Genomic DNA, 12,892 nt, shown 5'->3' with positions numbered 1-12,892 from the left:
AGCTGCTGATTTTCTGAAACTGTTTGGTACACTTATTATGCACAGATTTGAGGTGGGAAATCAGTGCAATTGTGAGGTGTCATCTCCAGAATCATACAATACTTCTGGAAGTGAGCCTTGCATCATTGTATAAATTTTAACAGATTCAGCACTATCCTATAAGTAAGTTCCATTGCTTATAGAAGGAGCACACATTAGTAAGATCATACTAAATGCATTGAATGAGGATGAGTGGAAGACCTTCCCAGCCAAGGAATAGATTGTAGCACAATACATGACACAATTGTGGGGCACAAGCATGTGAGAACCCCACTGTCCCATTATGACCCTGGGCTGTAAGGCCCTCCAGTGGACCATCATGTGCTTCAAGTACCTATCCAGCCAGGATGGGCAGAAAACTGAACTTTGTTGATTCTCAAAGGAAGGGTGGACTTGTGTTGCCAAAGACCACTCAAGTCTGTTGGAGATGGTGCATTCTGTGTATTACTCTTCATGGATAATTATTCCCAAAGTTCTGATCTAACCCCAAAGCAACTGACATTAGTACTCAAACCATATAGCTCGGTGATCAAACCACAAGGTCAACACCCAGGAGAATGCTGGTTCAATCCCACCTTTAGTCACATGTTCATTAAGGTCATCTATGTAGAAAAACCAAGAGGCAATGATGGGACATCCCACCCCCCATTTTTGGAGGCCACTGGGAGGTCCCATGATAGCCTTGGAGGCTACTTTGGGATGTCCCAACCCCCTCTGTGGAGGTCAGTGAGATGTCCCATGAGAGCATCAGATGCTACCATGGGACATGCCACCCCCTTCTCTGGAGGCCAGTGGTATGTCCCATGATAGCTTCTGAAGCTACTATGAAACATCCCAATCCTCATTCCAGAGGTCAGTGGGATGTTCCATGATAGCTTTGGAGGCTACTGTGGGACATCCAACCCCCCATTCTATAGATAGTGGGATGTCCCATGATAGCTTTGGAGGCTACTATGTGACATTCCACCCCTCTCCATAGAGGCCAGTAGGATGTCCATGTACTATACATATGTCAGAATACCAAAATGCACTCAAATCAATTTTGTGGCAGCTTCAAGACAACCAGATCCACCATGCAGGTCTGTATTGACATATTGCACAGGTAATATTATCTACTTTTCATACTAACTCACAGAGCACAGTGAAGGGCCAATGTCACAGATTAAATGGGGGAAAATTGTGCAGCTGCAAATGGTAACAGCATGGTGGGTCTGATAAAAGATAGACCTGTTTTAGTAGAAATGCAGGTAGATTAATTTTCAACATAAAAATAGGCTCTTAGAAAAAGCATTGAACAATGTTTATGGGGCAAAGTTAATGAGAGAACCCAGACAAGACCAAAATAAATCCAGAAGTCAGCCTCTGCAGCTCTACAGTGCTTGCATGTGACATAGGACTGTAGTATCTTGATGATGATAATAACCCCTGATTAGTAAGCATAAGATGTTGCCCTGAAATAATGGGTAGATGGCCTGAATTTTGAGGGGAATAAAAACACTCAAAACTCAATTTCCTTCAAGTTTGACAGGTAGGGTTTTTCCACCTGGTGAGGGGGGTGGGAAGGTTGGAAAGCAAGGATTGAAAGTGGTGTTGAGGCAAGGTTAGCAGTACTTCAGATTAAAGGGACTTGGGCAACATCAAGATAATCATGTCAATTCCATTTGAATTTCACTCAGTTCCCTCAACTCACCAGGGAAAAACACTTACTTGATCACAGTAATAAAATATAGATAAAGTACACAGGAAACCAGGCAGCAGAATTCACCAGAGCCACTGGCCATTGGACACAGTGACACTAGGAGAGTTGCCACTCAGTGATCACCACATCAACACTTGCTTAATGTCACCATATCCCCTCCCCATTGCTGGAGGCTCCTTTATCTGTGGGTGTGGCCTCCAAGCTTCACCACAAATGTCCTTTGACCCAGCTCTCTGCAGCTCAAACTCTTCAAACAAGAGTACAGTATTTTGAGTAGATGCATCTTCCCTATAGAATGGTGATCAGTAGAAAATTCATTGGTAGATCAAGTGAGCAGCAATATGGCAGTGTGGCCACAGGAGGTAACAAAATAACAGTCAAGCAGACACAAATGCTCTTGCATTGAAAATGATGGAGAACTGAGAGATTTCATTCATTCATTGCTCACCCTATCATGGAAAAACAAACATGTATTTCTAAAGAAAATACTGAGGAGACTAATAATCTAAGTAATCCTCAGGAAATTCGTCCTCATACTGTGCAGCACTACCTCTGTCAACCCATTGCTGTGCTGTGGGCTGGGCTGCAGGGTAGTAGTCAGAGATATATGGAGCATCATGGCATATATGATGGTCAGGGAGAGATGGTATGTGTTACACTTGACCAAAGTCAAGATGTAGGGAGAGCTCAAGCACAGTCTATTGGTTTCTACTGAGCAATGCCTGCAGTAACCTCTGTAAATGACAGAGGATTTGGACAATGCCAGTAAGAGTGGTCCAGGTTAGGGACACTGAGGGTGAAGTTCTGAGAGAATGCTGCATATGATTGAGCAGCTCAAGTCTGGGTTTCCAGGACTTGAGCCAACAGACTAAATACTGTACAAAGAATGGACCATGAGGCATCTGCATGTTTTGAGGTATCTACACCATTGGCTGAACAATGATGACACATGTCTTAGGCATGCAATGAGCAGATAACACTAGTGGTGGAAATAGAGAGCCATCAGATCAATGAGAAGGCAGCTCAAAAAGGAAAAGTAGTCCATTGGATCAAACACAAGGTAGTCATGAAGAGAAAAAGGGAAAACAGGGGTGAAATGTAACCTTACCCCCCTTCTAAGTGTTGAAGTCTCCAACTTCAACTACCCTCCATAAGGCTCTCCAGTCATGTTGCTGATGGCAGAGTTGTTGAAATCAAAGTCATTGTCATACAAGTCATTATCCTCACTCCTGACAAGGGTACAATCATCTACCACACCTGGGGTGGCAATTCTTTCTTGTAATGTGTGATGAGGGTGTGGAGATGGGCATTGAGCCTGAGTATGCCTGGGTGAGTTGTGTGACAAAGGGGCACTCATAGAGTCCACAATTGACATGGATGTGCCTGAGATGATGAAAGACATAGCATGCCTAATGGTATCATGGATCAGAAGGGGTGAGAGGATGATTAGCCTCAGTGACCACATTCAGGACAGGGGATGGGGGTAGTTGTGTGAGAGTCTCAACAACATTTAGAGTATAGTCGAGTTCAGCTCTTGAGATGCCAAAGGCAGTCTCAGGGTCGATTTCTGATGGGGAGTCATGGGACTTGCAAGGTTGTGGGTTAGCACCTGATAAACAGCAGGCATGAGGCTGATTGGCTCTTCTGAGAGAGCAAGACAAATGGGAGGAGTTGGAGGACAATGGTGATGACACTGGAGGAGAGGATGACATGGAGGAAACAGGAGGAGAGGTTGCAGTCAAAGGTCTTCTAGACCCAGGAGGAGGGGGAGCAATCAATGTTGGATATTGATGGATGTTGTAAATGAGGTTGGCTCCACCTAGGATATCAAAGAGTCAGAGAAGCAGGGGAACTTGCTTATAAGCTATTTCATTGAGGATGGTATGGGTAGGGGACAGGAGAGGATTCTGTCAATTGACATATCTGGACAATTCTTCAAGCTGAAGGGCTTGGATGGTGGCATGATAGATGAGGTTGAGAGGAGAGTTCTCATCAACTTTGTGATAGATGGTGCCAATGATGGCAGGATCAGTGATGAAAAGTTGGTAGGAAGCAATCATCTGATCACTAGCAGGCTGTCACTGACATTGAGTGAAAGGGGTGTGGTGGTGAGAAGGTTCATGGGGATAGGTATAATGACAGGGTGGTATTTCAATGGAAATTCTTTTGACAGTGTGAGTGGGATGTCGAGTGGACTGTTTCTGAGGAGGGAAGTCTTTAGGGAAACATTTCTTATAAGCAGAAAGCATTTCATCTGCATGTTCAAGGTGTGCCTCTTTTTGCCACAAGTTTTCAGATGAAGGATAACCCTTCCATTTGATTAAAAAGGCATGTCCATGGCTGGACCTTTTATGGCCAACTGTTGCCTCCACTTTGTATTCTTCTTCCTCATTAACCAGATCAGGTGGTGGAGCTGGGAAGTTTGGTCCATGGACATTGTTTTCATGATAGGGTGATAGAAGGGAAGCATGGAAGATGTTATGAATCTTTCATTGTGCAGGGATCGTGAGGCAGTAGGTAATCAGAGATAGGACTTCAGAGATAGCAAAGGGTCTTTCTCATTTTGGGGCAATTTTTCTGTTTTCATAGGAACATTTTAAGTTCTGTGCTTTGAGCCAAACCTTATCTCCTTTTTTGGAATGGGGAGAAGGGTCATGATGAGCAGTCTTTCATCATCTTTCTGGCTAGATCATGTGCCACTAGGGCTTCTTCTCTAGCTTTTTGGAGTTCTTCGAGTCTGGACTTGGCAGTGGGAAGGTGGGTTTCCATGACAAGAGTCAGAAGGGGTTTTGGTTCATACCTGTACATGAGGTAAAATGGAGACTGATGGGTGATGGAATGAGGATGGTGGTTATGTGCAAATTCTGCCATGGGGAGGTTATCCACCCATGAGGTGGGATCATTCTGGCAGAAGATTCAGAGGTATGTCTCAACCTCCTGGTCAACATGTTCAGTTTCCCCATCAGTCTGAGGGTGATACACCATTGACAGGGTGAGGGAGTATCCAAGAAGAGAAGCAAGTTCTTTTGCAAAGGCAGAGGTGAACTGGGGTCCTCTATTGGATATAATTTTGTCCTACAATCTGAAATGAGAGTGGACCTTCTTGAAGAAGAGGGTTGCAACATCAGCAGCAGAGGCAGTTTTCTTTGTGGGTGCTAAGATTACCCCTGTCATAAGCCCATGGTCTACCATGACCAAAAGAGAGTCATAACCCTTAGAAAGGGGAAGATCTGTGACCAGATTGCAAGAGACCTGTTGGAAGGGATGGGTTGAGGTTGAGGGGATAGGTGTAAGGGGTGGTGTTGTTGGGTGGGTGTTAACCTTATTTTGCTGGCAAGTAGCACAGCCTTCAACATATTTTCAGACAAAGGAGGCAAGTCCAGGCCACCAGAACTCAGACAAGACAAGCTGTTGGGTTTTCAGGACACCAGGGTGTTCAGCAGAGGGGTGATCATGGTGGTTGGATACAACAGTTCAATGAAGGGAGGGGTTGTCAGGGATGTTAACCCTGTCCTTATAAAGTAACACCCCATCATCAAATCTCCAATCAGAGAGATGGGATTTGAACAGAAGTGGCATGTCAACATTTTCTATAGCATGAAGTGCCATCTGGACCACAGGTCTTTCATAGAGGAGGATCATCATCATCAGGACTGTGATCAGGTCAGTGAGAGAGTGCATCAGGAGCAGCCAGGTCTTTGCCTGGGACATGTTCTAGTTGTAGATCAAAGTCTGCAAGATCAAGTAGCCAGCATGCCTGGTGATGATTCAAGTTTTGCAGTGCTTTGAAATAAGTCAAGTTTTTATGGTCAGTGAACACCTTGACTGGGAACAGTGATCCATGGAGATAGTGTCTCCAGGACTTCAATCTGCAAATAACCCCTAGTAGTTCTCTATCATAGATGTCATAGTTTTGTTCGGCAGGGTTAAATGACTGGGAGATAAAGGTACAGGGTTGCCACTGGCCATTTGAGTTTTCCTGAAGGAGAATGCCTCCTGTTGCATACTTGGATGCATTGGTGGTTATTGCGAACAGCTGAGAGGTATCAGGCATTTGGAGGGTCAGTTGTGCCATGAAGACTCATTTTAGGAGGTCAAAGGCAGTCTGGCATTTCTTTGACCATTCCCAAGCAATCATTTTCTTGGTGAGGTCAATCAGGGGTCAGGCAATGTCTGAATAGTATGGGACAAATCTCCTGTAGAAGTTTGCAAATCCAAGAAAGGATCACATGTCCTTGACCTTCTTTGGGACAGGCCATTCAGTGATGCCTTGGACCTTGACAGGGTCCATGGTGACAGTGTTTTCTTTGATGATCATCCCCAGGTACTCAACCTTGGGCAGATCAAAATGACACTTTTCTAATTTGAGAGGGAGTGATAACTCCCTCATTTGTTCAAGAACTCAACAAGGTCTGCATTTATGTTCTTCAGGGTCAGTGGAGAAGATGAGGAGATCATCCATATAAATGACCAACCATCCTTCAGCAATCATGTCTTGGAAAGAGTCATTCATGAAACACTGGAAGGTGGCAGGGGAATTGCACAACCCAAAGAACATGACAGTTGGTTCAAAGAGTCCTTTGTACATGATGAATGCAGCTTTCCATTGGTCACCCTCTTTGATGCAGACATTGTTATAGCCTGATTGCTCATCCATCTTTGTGAAGATAGATGCTCCCTTGAGTTTATCAATGAGATCTGAAATGGGGGGAAGGGGGTAGGCATCCTTCACAGTATTCTTGTTCAGATATCAGTAGTCTTGGCAAGGGCAAAGGGAACCATCTTTCTTTCCTACAAAGAAGAAGGGTGCTGCTTGGAGAGACTTCAAGTGGCAGATCTTTCCCTCTCAAAGGTTTTCCTTGATGAACTTTTCTGCAGACTCTCTTTCCGAAGGAGAGAGTGGGTACACTTTAGCCACCTTGGGGATGAAGTCCTCAACAAGGTTAATGGAATGATCATAAGGCTGTGACAGAGGGAGAACTCCATCAGAGGGTTTCTTGAAAACTGAAGCAAACTCCTTATAGTCTTCAGGGAGGACAGCTTTTGGTTTTTTCTTGTGTTCTTCTTGGGCCAACTTGGTGGCTGTAGTGATTTTTCGAAGAAGACTATTGTTTGGATTAATCTTCTTTGCTTCTTCTATGAGTTTTCCAACCAACATCATGAAATGTGCATGGATGGTTTCATCCTCTGGTTCTTCATAATCCATAAACCTGTTTATCCCCTTCTTTTCAATGGGGGATACAAGGTTCACAACAGGTTCTTTGACTGCAACAGAAGAGACATTGTGCTTCAATTCTTTAGACCTATTGGTCTTTTCATTGATGGAGAGGGTTCCCATTCTCCAATCAATGACAGGGTTATTTTCTTGAAGCCAAGGGAGGCCTAGGATGACATTTTCCATCCCACAATTAATGACATGGAAGAAGGTTTGATGGACGATCCCTTCAACCTTGAAATAGAGAGTAGTGGAGAACAGGATTTTTCCTTTGGAGTTTGGGGTTCCATCCATGTTTTTAGCAAGGATGGGTTCAGTGAGTCATTGAGTAGGGATTTGATGCTTTTGAACAAATCCCCAGTTGATACAAGAAATTTCTGCACTGGAGTCGACCAGTGCAGTGGTTTTGACAACTTTTTCAGTTCTTTCTGATGTGTAAAGGGTGATGGGAATTTGCATAGTATGATCTGGGGTAGAAGATACTAGTACAGGCACAACAGAAATAGAACTGTCCTTAGTTTTAGGAATGTCTGGCATCAATGCAGAGTTCCCTTCTAAAAATCCTTCCCAAGTGCTCTAGCAATGTTTATGAGAGCAATGGATGGACCAGCAACTTTTTCTTCATCATTGCTTTCTTTGATCTCTGTGACTTTGTGGATTTTCTTCACTTTTTTCTGGGGAGTTTTCCCCTTGTCAGGACATTCTTGAGAGAGATGTCCTTTGTTGCCACATCTGAAACATCTTCCTTCCTTGATGTGGCAGTCTCTTTCTTCTTTGGAGAGTCTCACTCCATCCATGTCCATAGTGTTAGGATCTTTTTCTTTGGCAAGGTTGTTCTTGGGGTAGAATGTCCTCTTTTCTTTCTTTCCAGAAAGTTCATTCACCTTCCTCCACTTCACATCAAACTTCTGGTCTTGTGTGTACCACTCAGTAATCTTGGTCAGAGTGGTTTCCATCATATGGATTCAGTTTGTGATGAAAGGTTTGAGTCCTTGCAAGAAGAACTTGATCAATGCAACATCTTCTGTGATGGTTGAGTCAGCAGCAGCAGTTCAGAAATCAGTGATGTACTGCTCCACTGATTCTTTCTGTTTCATGGTGTGTAGCTTGGTAATTGCAGCACCAGCAGTGTTGGAGGATGTGAAAGAACTTTTGAAGTCTTTCATAAAATCAGCAAAGGTGCTGAAACTCAGGGGGTTCTTTTCCAGAGAGGTTTTCTGGAAGGTAGCTGCCCAGGAATGAGCAACTCCTTTCTTCATATACAACAAGGCATAGACAACCTTTTTGGTGTCATTGTTGTAAATTTCTTTGTTTACCAAAAGGTGGGTTTGTACAGAGTACAACCAACTCATGGCATTCTTTTGGTTGCCATCAAAGTCAGATGGGGCACCAATCTTCAGTTCAGTGGCTTTGGTGGTGACAGCACTGACTGTTGCCTTTGATGATGAACAGGACATCATAGTCTGTGGTAGAGGTGGGGGTGTAGGAAAAGTGGTCATGGGTACTAGTGGGATGGGAGTACCAAGCATGGCAAGGGACTCAGTAAAGAGATTTGAGAGGATACCAGAAGTGAATCCTCTATCCAGTTGTTTGGGTTCATTGGAGGTGTCAGTGACAGTGCTCTCCTGTTCTTCATCAGATGATGATTCTTCACAAGTGGGTTGAAATGGTGCCCAACATCAATTGTTTCAGGGGTTTGTGGTGGTGCACTAAGCAGTGACTGATTTTGCCAAAGGCTGGTAGACTTGAGCTTTTGTTATCCTCAACTGAAGTCAAGATGTAGGGAGAGCTCAAATGCAGTCTATTTGTTTCTACTGAGCAATGGCTGCAGTAACCTCTGTAAATGACAGAGGATTTAGACAACACTGGTAAGAGTGGTCCAGGTTAGGGACACTGAGGGTGAAGTTCTGAGAGAATGCTGCATATGATTGAGCAGCTCAAGTCTGGGTTTCCAGGACTTAAGCCAACAGACTAAATACTGTACAAAGAATGGACCATGAGGCATCTGCATGTATCGAGGTAACTATGCCATTGGCTGAACAATGATGACACATGTCTTAGGCATGCAATGAGCAGATAACACTAGTGGTGGAAATAGAGAGCCATCAGATCAATGAGAAGGCAGCTCAAAAAGGAAAAGTAGTCCATTGGATCAAACACAAGGTAGTCATGAAGAGAGAAAGGGAAAACAGGGGTGAAACATAACAGTATGTGATATATCTGATGGGACAGAGGGAAACACCCTGAACCATGGTGGGTGGGCAGTAATACCTATAGAGAAGCTAAACAAAATGTGACAATGAAGGATCAAATCATGAACATTGTAGGGAACATTGGAGGGGCCAGGATCATGATAGTTGGCATGGTCATAATGAGGGTCCTGTGGGACATCCTATTGGTCTCCTTCAAGAAGCAGAATGCCTGGGATACTCACCTCATAATGCCAAGATGGTGGAAACTGCTGAGAAGAGCCAGGGTCCCATGGGTGTGAATAGCTTGGGACAGCATCATGATGCAGATCCTGTACAGTCCTCCATTAGTCTTTTCATCAACTGGTATGTCCAGACCTCACCCCATAGTGCTGAGCCAGCAAGGGGCTTTCAGATTGACTGGACTCTCAAGTGTTCTCATGGCTTGTGTGTGCTGGTGGGTCACAAAGTGCATCCTGTGCATGTCACCTGTCAGTTTCAACCAAAATGCAGTGGGGTAAACCACTACACCATGGTTGCCAGTGATGGGGTGTGCATCCCTCCCTTCATCATGCAGGGGCATTTGGTGGTCAGAGTGTGAAGCCTTTGGGAACATTAGTAGACACCAAAGGTTGAGTGGATTGACTCACTTCACAAGGAACTGTGTCATTATCTGTCACCTCCACATGAGGCCACTTGCATGATGGAAATGGGATTCTGCTCTGTGCATGAGGTGCCACCATACCTGGATTCCCTTCTTTGTGAGACTTCTGCCACTCAGGATCGTCAGACACCTTGCACAAAACTGTGCCATCAGGAGCCTTGACCAGTGCAATCTCTCCCTTTAATGGGTGTGCATCCCCTATGCTGATGATATCTGCAAAAATGGTCAGCAATCAGTTAGACAAAAAATGTACACAATACCTTCATTCCAGGGTTTGATTTCAACCTCCAGCACACCATCCAGAAAATCATTTTTCTTGTCATCATCATCATCAGATTGTCCATCATACATTGAGCCTAGCTTTCTCTGCAGATAAGGTACCACAAGTTGGTGGAGAGCATCAGCTTTGAGTTTCTTGTACTCAAAACCAGGGCTCAGTGGAGGCACCCCAAGTGGCCAGTTGATTATGACAAGAGAGTTCCTTCTAACAAACTCAAGAAGCTGCTGCCAAATGATTTTCTGGGGATCACCAACTTTGACCCCATGTGTCACTTATGGGAAGACAATTAGAAGAGAGTATTTGGAATATTAGAAATATGTAATGTGTAGATCTTTGAGCACTGTTATCAACTTCTCCTTCATCATAGATCCAAATACCTGGCAGTTGCAATCTCTTGGTGTCTCCTTCATTCAGCAACACAACTCCAATGCCACAGCTGAACTGGGAGAAGCATTCATCCCTAATAACCCAGCTTCAGTACCATTACCATCCCTGAGACACCTAATTGCAATGAGTCCAAGTAAGATATCTGTAACATCACTTACTTAAATATTGAGGTGTACTTGTCCATAAGTCCCTGAACATCAATGGCACACTCATTGATGTACTTTTGTATGATATTGGAACCACCAAACATGCCAGAGGTCTGGCATCCTGCAGGGTCTTGTCCAACATACATCACAACTCCAGCAATTTTGATGTCTTCAAGAGCTGACCACACCTCAGCCTGCTCAACAGTAAGATCTGCCCCCCATCCACCCACTTACAACCACTTACCAATCCAGAGAACTGTGTCTTCACATTGTGGACTCTGACTGCAATGGACTTGACTGATTTGTTAGTGGGCACTGCTGAGGAGCTCTTTCTCCATTCATAAACAGCCTTCAACTTCTCCTTTCTTGCTGTGGTGTCATCTTTGGGGATATCTTTCATGAGTTGGTTGTACTCTGCTGTAATGATATTGTTGACCATGTTTCAGTTGGCTGGGAAGAATGTTATAAAAGAAAATCTGTGACAAGGGCATGCATACCACCATCAGGTTTCAGTTGGGTGGCCCAATACCACAAGCAGAAGAGATTGGCCTTGTTGAGCTTCATGTGAGATGGTTTGACACTGAGCCCAGCAGCAACAAGGATGTCACAAGGAGACTTGCCATGTCAATGTCCAAGTTCTTCTGCTTTTGCCTTGACTTTGGCCACAAAGTCACATATCTCATTGAGAGCAGCATGGGACAAGTTCCCAGTCTTCTTAAATTTTGTGCTCTGGGCAGGTTCATGATCATCCTGACTCACTATATCACTGTTGTCAACATCCATAGCCCTACTTTTGCCCTTGATTTTAGGTTTGTGTTCCACACAGCAACCAGGACAACATGGGGGAAACTCATCCTTGGCATCAGAACTGGAGTCTTCAGCTGGTGGTGAAGATGGAGGAAGTGATGATTCAGAACCATCCTCATCTACTATGAGCACATCAATATCAGAAGAGAATACATTGAAGTGTGACAAAAGACACATCAAAGGATAACAAAGTGTCTAGAAAAAAATGTGAAAATGACACAGGACACTTGGTGACTCTCATGAGGATCCAAAGCACCTAGCTTTAGACCATTGGGCACTGAACCCACAGTCAGATGAGAGAAGCAGGGGGCACCAAACCCCAGAGTCAAGGATAGAACAATGCAACATCTACAGAACTGTGAGAGAACAAGAAAAATATTCAAAAAAAATGAACCTTCATTGTCCAGAAGTTGACTAGTCCCATCATCAGGATGTTGACTGCCCTCATCAGCTTGAACATTGACCTCAACCTCCTTGGCCTCAGCTTCACCAGCATCCTCCTCCATTGGAGTGCCCTCAACCTGGTCTTCCTGCAAGATCAGGGTAGTGGAAATTTGGGAGAACACAGAGACACTAGGAGTGAGTGATCTCCTCCTGTCATGGAGACTGAACATGTGTTCTTCCCATCCTTCAGGTGGTTGCACCACATGGGGGCTTGGGCTTTTCTTTTTTGATCTGTGAAGGCAGGGGTCAGATGGGATCGACAGTGACAAGATAACTTACCTCTGGTGGAGGGGCCATCTTGGTGGTGGGGATTTTGCAGTTTCAAAGAACCTGGGTGTGCAAATCTATAGAGTCATCTGTGACTTGGTCAACACCTTCTGGCATGCAAGGCATGTCAAGAACAATGGGGGAGGAGGGGAAAAGCAGTCAGATGAGGTATTTAAGTAAAGTCATGCCTTACCTGACATAAAAAAACCCATGGAGTTATTCAGTAAAATGGCAGGTTGTTGGGATGGAATAATGATGCTTGTGGTGATTACATGAGTAGTGAGTGGAACAAAAGGAAAATATCAGAAAAGAAGATTGGTGTCATGCCATATTGTGATAAATACCAGGTGGAATGAACCATAAGGAATATACAACAACCAATACAGAAAGAGTATGTACCACTTCATAATAACATATGCATGCAATGGTAGTGAGCAGAATGGAAGATGTAATAATGAAAACAGAGGAAATACATCACTAATCAGTGGAGACTGGAACCCCTGAAGGCCCAAAACAGAGGGGATACATACCACTTGGTAATGGGATATGTGTGCAATGGTGGTAAATGGAGAGCCTTGGAAGATGAGCTCTGTTTGTGTGGGTTTCATGCATGCAATTGACAACAAAACATTGGTAAATGCCAGAACAGCAAGAGAACAGTAAGGAAGATGCAACAACCAAGACAGAGGGAATACATACCACTTAGTAATATGATACACATGTGATGATGGTGAACAGAAAGGCTCAGATGATGC

At 44.2% G+C, this 12,892-nt stretch overlaps 2 protein-coding genes across 2 annotated transcripts; one reads left to right on the top strand and one right to left on the bottom strand.

The window, feature by feature from the left end:
• Window positions 1-322: 322 nt before the first annotated feature.
• On the top strand, window positions 323-1,254 carry F5J12DRAFT_786157 (uncharacterized protein; the record flags this gene model as incomplete). The annotated part of the gene is made up of 5 exons (XM_051743379.1): window positions 323-369; window positions 561-761; window positions 791-833; window positions 1,091-1,118; window positions 1,175-1,254. 5 exons carry the CDS (start codon window positions 323-325, stop codon window positions 1,252-1,254), a joined length of 399 nt encoding a protein of 132 aa, XP_051595680.1.
• An 8,267-nt stretch (window positions 1,255-9,521) lies between these two features.
• F5J12DRAFT_786156 (uncharacterized protein) lies at window positions 9,522-12,167 on the bottom strand (the record flags this gene model as incomplete). Its single annotated transcript, XM_051743378.1, has 13 exons — window positions 9,522-9,746; window positions 9,793-9,815; window positions 9,888-10,019; window positions 10,067-10,357; window positions 10,464-10,522; window positions 10,555-10,587; window positions 10,632-10,813; window positions 10,864-11,036; window positions 11,117-11,177; window positions 11,277-11,348; window positions 11,379-11,548; window positions 11,821-11,956; window positions 12,150-12,167. 13 exons carry the CDS (start codon window positions 12,165-12,167, stop codon window positions 9,522-9,524), a joined length of 1,575 nt encoding a protein of 524 aa, XP_051595679.1.
• Between the last annotated feature and the right edge of the window lie 725 nt (window positions 12,168-12,892).

Source organism: Pisolithus orientalis (genome assembly GCF_024613125.1).
Source record: "Pisolithus orientalis strain OTSU chromosome Unknown F5J12scaffold_50, whole genome shotgun sequence".
NCBI classification, from domain to species: Eukaryota; Fungi; Basidiomycota; class Agaricomycetes; order Boletales; family Pisolithaceae; genus Pisolithus; species Pisolithus orientalis.
Note: the sequence above shows the minus strand (reverse complement) of the source record. Positions and strands in the feature narration are given on the sequence as shown.